We start from the raw sequence: 8,343 nt of genomic DNA, 5'->3' as shown, positions 1-8,343 counted from the left end.
CGATTGAACACCACTTGATATGAGAAAGCAAAATAAATACGATATTACAAAATTTGAGCCAATTCAGTATATTTAAAAAAAGGAGAAACCGTGTAATTGATATGTAACTAAAAATGTGTGATATATGTATTCATTGTTATCAAATCTTTGGTTTTTTCAAATTTTTATAAAGATTGTAAGGATAATAATAAACACAAAATCGTTTTGTTCATCATGATTTTGTAAATATTTGGCATATTCAACTTCCAAATATAATAAATTGCGTATATATGACTTCAGCACATCCTGCGTTTTAAATTAAACTTTTAAAAAATTAATTCTACGAACTTTAAAAAGCAAAAATTTTAATTGAATTTACAAATGATTTCTGGTTTGTTATGCCATAAAGCGTATATGAAATAATCAATTAATATCACAAGCGTGTTATTCTCTGAGAAAATCACAAACAAGATCTACAATAAAAATATTTTCACACATTGGTTATGTATGTTATCGTACAACTTAGCGGAGACATACATAAACCACGGTATCATGATACAACAATCTTATTCTGTAAAACTATATGTGATAATAATAACATCAAATTTATTTTGCTCCTATTTGATCTGTATATTGTAATACAAATTTGCATTCCGGTGGAATTTCATCTTAAGAATTCTAACAGAATCGTTGCCTAACCAAAATGTAACAGGAAATTAGAAACACTTATTCTGTACGATTAATAAGCATTGTGTTTTTTTTTTAATGTATATTGTAATCAACAGTTACATTATACTACTATGGATAAAAAGAATTGTGTTTTTGTTTGTTCTTTATGAATAATAAAATTTATGTTTTGTATCACATATTCTTACAGAATGTGTACATATGACATTAAGTATAACACAAATTACGAAGAACTGTTATATCCAGAAACATTAGAACAACAATACATTTACAACAACAAATCTGTATTCATATGATAAATAAGAAAATGTATGGAATTTTAATCAAACTCACAATGAGAATTATTAATATTAATTGAATGAAAACATAAACTTACAAGGATAACCCTCTATAATTCATGAATCCATATCATTATTACACTTAAATAAAACTCCATAAAATCCGATAAGGCTAAATTGAAAACATTATTCAGATCCTAAAATATGTGGACGAAGTAAAAATCTACTCTCTGTTGACCCTTGCTTGAAGACAATTACGCCTATCATGACCAACACCAAAACAAATCTCACATCTTCTTAATTTCTTCCAATCTTGATGCACTTCACGTTGTTTGACATTCCGATCATTGTTATCTGAAAAGTCCTTATTGTTATCATTACAGTCTTTGTTCTGAAAAACAAAACAATAAAATTGAAAACATGAATTTCATCACTGGAATATCGTAAAGAACAAAAATATCAATGAACAACATACCTCCATTAACGAACAATAATAATAAGAAAATTGTTCTGAAGATGAACTATGAATTTGCAATAGATTGAAACATATAAGATGTCTATATATATATATATATATATATATATATATATATATATATATATATATATATATATATATATATATATATATATATATTATGTTCGTTGATACAATGCATATTTAATAGCCTGATATTTATGAATTTGATTGATATCAATCAAATTTTAATTAACTGAAAATAAATTATATTGCAAGATTACATTAATACCCTTTTAAATAATTGGTCCACATTTGTTTATACAATAACACAAATACTTAGTCTAAACAAATGAACCGTATTCTCTCTCTCTCTCTCTCTCTCTCTCTCTCTCTCTATATATATATATATATATATATATATATATATATATATATATATATATATATATATATATATATATATATATATATATATATATATATATATAAGCAAACGAAATAAAAAGATTGAAACATGCTAAAGTGAATTTTTTAAGACGACATGGGTTTGAATTAATTTCATAACTTAAAATTAATTTGATTTCATCAAATTATTGATAATTGTGTAGTTTAACCTCTGTGATAATTATAAGACAATTTACCCTTTTCTACTAATTTTTCATATATTTTTTTTATTTTTGTTTTGATTATGTCGTATAACACATTTATAACATATATATAACTTCATTTAGTGTCATAGGGATAATTAAGAATCTAAATATTATAATGTTTTCAAACCGCATAAACTGTTTGGTACCACACCACAAAATGCGGTTTCTATGTTTTTCGATGGGGTTTGTGGTTTTCGAAAAACTAAAACCGCATATGAGGAGCGATTTGCGGTTTTTTCTCTAAATTGCACGAAACTGTACCGTAAACACCCTGATTAATTAAGGGATATATTTGAAAATTTGTAAAAAAAAACAGAAATTTGATTTTATGCATCTTTTCTATTTAAATTTGATGTTTAATATTATTTGTAACTACTATACCTGTTAATCAAGTTAAAACCATTTATTTGGATATTTTTTGGTTAATCATAATCGTTTTTAAGTAACTAATCATTCTAATAATAGTTTTAAACATATTTGAGTTGAAAGCAAAATCTATTGTGTAATTTACGTATACATTAATTTATAATAAAGAGACAGCAGTTACCCTCCATCGCCAACACATCAACATCACCCACCGTTCCTAGATTTTTCTTTTCTTCGATCTTTCTTTTCTCGCGGTCGATGCTCTTTTTCTTTTGCCTTTGACGGTGTTTCTCTTCTGCTCACAAATTAACACCGCCTCCAACTGGGGTTAGTTCCGCCAAAGCTTCACCAACTTGCTTCCAGCTCTTGAGGTCTAGAAACGTCTTAACCGACTTGAGGGATGAAAAAGAGCAACAATCTTAATGAAAATTGACATGTAAGCAAAGTAAACCCAAAGAATTGAAATGGGAATTATACATTGCAATAAATTTGTCACTTGTTGCTCATTGAGTCTAACAGGTAAATAAGCCTATATATGCTTTTCGGGGTCAAAGTTTCCCTTTGACTCTCCACCGTCATAACGCTTCATTACAACTTCGTTTATGTTCGCCAACTCCTCATCCACAGCACTCTGCAACAAATAACAAACTACTTTCATTGATTTGTGTATTATATTATAGCATTCTACTTTCGTTTCTTTCACCTTTTTTTCTCATTGCTAATGCCCATGAATAAAGAAAAGGGTAAATTTTAGGACATAGCAATTTTTTTGTAGATATAATCAATGTAATTAGTTTTTTTTACCTGTAATAGGGATGAACTAAAATTTTTAACCGATACACAAATGTAATCAGTTAATATTAGAAGTAAAAAATAAAGTACGTTGCTATTAAAGGGAAAGGTACATAAAATATTAAATTATGTTTCCCTTAGTAGCACGAAACTGCAAACATGTTGTTATGTGTGTGTTATGTTAAGTCAAAAGTTTGAAATAGCCATCTAATATGAATAAGCATGAGATAAATATCATTCCTTGTCGTGTCTCCAATCTATATTTCTAAGAGTTTGGCATGCCACACTCACCATTCTCCAAAAGCCTGTGATCTGATCTGATTTAAGTGTTGGATGATTTGGTGGGAGCTTCCCATTTAATTCATTATAAAAAATCTCAAATCAGATATAACAGATATATACAGAATTACGTACACACACTATTTCAATCAATGCATTGTCCTTTTACCTTGAGTCCACGTGTTAAGTCGTTTAATGTGGCAGCAAGAGTAAGTAACTTGCGGATCTTTAAAAAAATCTGGACAACAGGTCCCTTTTTAAAAAAAGTGGACATAAATGGTATTAGCTAAAAGAATATATATATATATATATATATATATATATATATATATATATATATATATATATATTGGCACCATTAGGGCATTGCAAAATGAAGCTATCTTAAGAAATATGTGAAATTCTTGGTTATTTTTGACAAAATCATTAAGAAAAAGTGGCTATTTTAATCTTTTTCTCATGTTTTTATCCTTAAATAATCATAATCATGTGACATTTAGCCAATTTCAAGAATAAGAAATCTAACCTTGGGAACATCGACCAACTTTGGTGGAGTTTAACATCTCTAAATTTGATCTCTTCACGCCCAGGAAACTTTATTTCATCCTTATTTGGCTTCTTCTTTTTCTTTTTTCGTTATTGTAGAAGTCTGTAAATATCATTTACAATGACATTGAAATAGCAACCAAAAAAAGAAACCAAACAGCTAAAATCATAAACACTTTTATAAGCAACAGTCCAGCTGCTTTTAGTTCCTCTCAAATATCCGGTTTGACACTAAAAATATCACCACAAGATCCATAAATTTCAACCTGAATGGGACAAAAGAAAAAAGAAAGCAAAGTCGGGCGTGTAGATTTATATTAGAAAAATATATAAATCAGTTGGGGTTTTGTCTATTGATGATGAGATATCGCATACCCTATCATGCCCATTTCCTACTGAAAAAAGAAATTTCGTATAAGGACTGCAATATATATAAAGGGAAACACCATCATAATTGGAGATTTTCAGTAAAAAAGAAGGCCCTGACACACAAATTGTTATCAACCTGAAATCTAAATTCTTTACAGATGCATAAGCATTAGGTACATCAAGTATTAATTCCATTCTAGGTCATTTAAACACTTAATTTACCATCATGTACTTCACTATTTATTATGTGAAGCAACACATGTTGATAAATCTGACAAAAGAATTAAAAAATTATTGTTTGAAGAACTAATATTCTTTAAAGCATTTCATCAAACACTTACTATGCATCTTCAATCTGCCAAGTTTGAACAACAAAAACAATATAATAAGCCCGGATACTCTTTTCCATAAGGCAAAGGTATCGACCAGGCAAGACGTCGGTGGCTGATCAATCGAAAAGAATAAGTAAACTGCTCTTTTGGGAATTGTTTTAAACAAATGGTGAAAATTTACCTGTTTAGTGCAAAGTCAAGGTTCCAACGGCAACCTGTTGTAAGAAGAAACAACAGAAGTAAGTAGGGGCAAAATGGTCCAAAACAAAGAAAGCAGCAAAAGACAGCAGCAAGACTACAGCGATGAGGAACAAACTTTATATAAATGCTTTCAAGCACACCGGAGTCAAGCAAACTGCCTGCAACACCAAGGAGGAAACCAAAAAACAAAAGAGGGGCAAAAATGTCCAATACATCATAAAACCATAACATAAGGACCAAAACATGACCATGCTATAATACGTGTAAAGCTACCACATTCTTCACATTATATGGCTTTTATATTTAATCTATTACTCCATGCATGGCAAGATGAATTAGATGTTTATATAGACACTTTCATTTAAAAGTGAGCTTCCTAATTACAAATAGCTTCATTGTCTCATCCTCGATGTAGTAATTAAGATGCATACATCCATAGGCTTTATCATTTATAAAATTATCATATTTACAACGTTGTTGAAAAGCCTTTGATAGGTTTATAATTTCAGTAATCTGACTTTTAATGACATTGGATTTCTTGTACTTAATTACGAACAATATTAGGCTAGCATTTGGGAGATACACCAGCCAAAAGCAAGCCACCACCGTGATAGGACAACAGCCCCAACATCACCCACATGTGGTGTTCAACTGGTGGTCATATGGCTGCCGGTGGTGGTTCTCTATGGCTGTGATGGCTTCCGGGATCTTTAAACGAACTAAAAATCAAAGAGAACGAAAGGAATTACCTACAAACGTCAAATCTAAAAAAGAATAGAAAAAATTAGGGGTCAAATAATGAAACACGAAAAACTGAAACTTCAGCCGCCTTGGTGATGGCATAGTTACGGATTTACCTACCTTTCCAAATCAATATAAATAATAAATACTTGGTGAAAAAAGTTAGCCTTTAGAGACTTTGAGCAGAAACAGAAATTAAAATTTTCTAAAATAAATCTCACTTATATCATTCACTGACTTAACAAACAACTGATAACCAATTGTATCGCATTTGCAGGGACCTTAAATTTTTGTCCCTATAAAAGGCATTAACCTTGTTAAATACCTAACTGACATTTTTAATGCTAAGGAATAGTGGCATGTTGAATAAAAACACAAGATTCTCTTAAGCATTTCATCGAGCAGGTGGCAGACAAACCTTGAAGTACAAATTCTGATAAAAAAGATCAGCTGCATGTAATCTGTATACAACACCGTTACATAAAGATATAATTGAAGCAAAGAAATTAGTATTATGGCTCAATTAGGCAAAGAAAACTTATACAAACAGAAAGATATGATGAAAAGTGAAAAAATTAAAGAAATAAACTTATTAAGGTATCTTACCAAGGCTTTGTGTTTGTCATCGGCAATGGCAAGAGAAGTGTGGTGGTACTGTGGAAGCTCTCCCGTTTCCAACCATACAGGGCAACAAAATCAGGGGGAAACCTAGAAGGATAAGGAAGAACTACACTCCCACCCCTACAACAATGATTATACCTCGGATGTGCAGATGTAGATAGATTAACGGCCCTCTCGACATACCAGAAAAAAGCACCACAGAACTCACAAACCCAGGTACAGTCACCACAATCAACATACTGGGGAAGAACAGAAAAGGCTTCAAAACGGCGGCACCTACGCCGGCCAGTTACAGGAACAGCAACAGAAGATGAACCATACGACAATCACAACCGCCACACATAGAGGTAGACAACGGCTGTTCAACATCTAAGAGAAAGGAGATTCAGTCAATTGAAACAAACAAACCCTACTACAGAGGAATCAGGATGAGGAAGTGGGGGAAGTGGGTCGCCGAGATTCGAGAACTCGATAAACGTTCTCGTATTTGGCTTGGTTCTTACTCCTCCCCCGTCGACGCCGGTCGTGCCTACGACACCGACGTTTTCTACCTCCGTGGCCCATCGACACGTCTTAATATCCCTGATTCAATCGGAGACGACAGTGATCTACATGACCTCTCCTCCGATTCGATTAGAAAGAAGGCCACAGAGGCCGGAGGTACGGTCGAAGACGTATGTGTAGGTGGTGGAGAAGATATCTGATAAGAGAGGCGGTGGGGGAAGTATAAGGAACAAAAATGAAAGCGGTGGAAGGAACTGGTGGTGTAACAAAGAACGAAGCAAGCCGTTTGGGATGGTGGGCGGTGACCATGGTTGAGCAGTAAACCCAGCTACAGTACCTGTGGTCAGGTACTGTAGCTAAGGAGCAACAATTTTAATATATATATATATATATATATATATATATATATATATATATATATATATATATATATATATATATATATATATATATATATATATATATATATATATATATATATATAATTGTTTAATACATTTTTAACAAGGTACTTGGTTTTAATTTTTTATTTTTTGGAAAACCTTAATAAAGTCTCAATATTTCATGTCAATTTACAGTTTAATCTTAAATTAATTTTTGTTTAAAAAAAAAACAGATTAACATTAACAGCTAAAACTTCTAAATAATATTTTTGGCTAGTTTCACAAATTTAATCAATATCATATCATGTCTTTTCATTAATCGGTCAAAATATTGGAAAGTACATTAATTTTATTAATCTCTTCAACAGTATATAACATTTTATCAGGCTCAAAGCCTAAATACGCTATTATTTCTATTTTTAAAAAGAAAATTAAATAAAATATGATTACAGCAACATAGAAACAAGATACAAACTGTGGGCCAATTTTAAGGGTTTTGAGTTGTTCTATGACAGATAGTACATGACCAAAAACATTTTTGGGTCTTGGCTTCTTACTATTATTTTATAGAATCTTAGTTATTGATACGACCTTTATTGATGTGATCTCTTATACGGTTCTAGTTTTTAATAGAACTAGTTTTTTTATTTAGAGAACGTTAGATGTAAAAATTTCTTTTGATTATGCTAATATTGCAACTTTTTACAAAAATAAAATAAAATAATAATAATAATAATAATAAATAAAATAAATTTTCAATAAAGTTCAAATATTTTAGATCAGTTTGCGGTTTAATCCTAAAATAATTTTTGTTTATAAAAAATGCACATTACCGTCTAAAACTTCAGAATAATCATTTTTAGCCGGTTTCGCAAATATAGCAAGCATTCCATCTTTTTTTGTTAATTAGTCAAAGTATTTGGATTTTTCTAAAGATTAAATTATTTTTTACCAATAACTAAAATATTATGATTTTTTTGAACATTGCCCTTGAACTAATCTATATTATTACCTTACTTTTATACCAATAAATAAAATATTGTGACTAGTATGAAGATTACACTTGAACTAATTTTGATTATTGGTAAAAAAATAACATAATTTTTTGAGAAAATTCTTATCTTCAAAGAGAGGTCTTGTTGCATTTAAAAAGAA

General features: G+C 30.4%; 1 protein-coding gene and 1 long non-coding RNA gene across 2 annotated transcripts; one reads left to right on the top strand and one right to left on the bottom strand.

Moving 5' to 3' along the window:
* Nucleotides 1-2,438: 2,438 nt before the first annotated feature.
* LOC122195950 (uncharacterized) lies at nucleotides 2,439-3,654 on the bottom strand. The gene is made up of 2 exons (XR_006187081.2): nucleotides 3,504-3,654; nucleotides 2,439-3,051 (listed from the first exon to the last, which is right to left on the bottom strand). It is a non-coding gene; the product is annotated as an uncharacterized LOC122195950 (long non-coding RNA).
* A 2,967-nt stretch (nucleotides 3,655-6,621) lies between these two features.
* LOC111879471 (ethylene-responsive transcription factor RAP2-9) lies at nucleotides 6,622-7,073 on the top strand (the record flags this gene model as incomplete). The annotated part of the gene is made up of 1 exon (XM_023875943.3): nucleotides 6,622-7,073. A coding segment is annotated over one exon (384 nt), but the record flags the coding sequence as incomplete, so codon positions are not given.
* Nucleotides 7,074-8,343: the final 1,270 nt, after the last annotated feature.

Source organism: Lactuca sativa, chromosome 9 (genome assembly GCF_002870075.4).
Source record: "Lactuca sativa cultivar Salinas chromosome 9, Lsat_Salinas_v11, whole genome shotgun sequence".
Lineage (NCBI taxonomy): Eukaryota > Viridiplantae > Streptophyta > Magnoliopsida > Asterales > Asteraceae > Lactuca > Lactuca sativa.
Note: the sequence above shows the minus strand (reverse complement) of the source record. Positions and strands in the feature narration are given on the sequence as shown.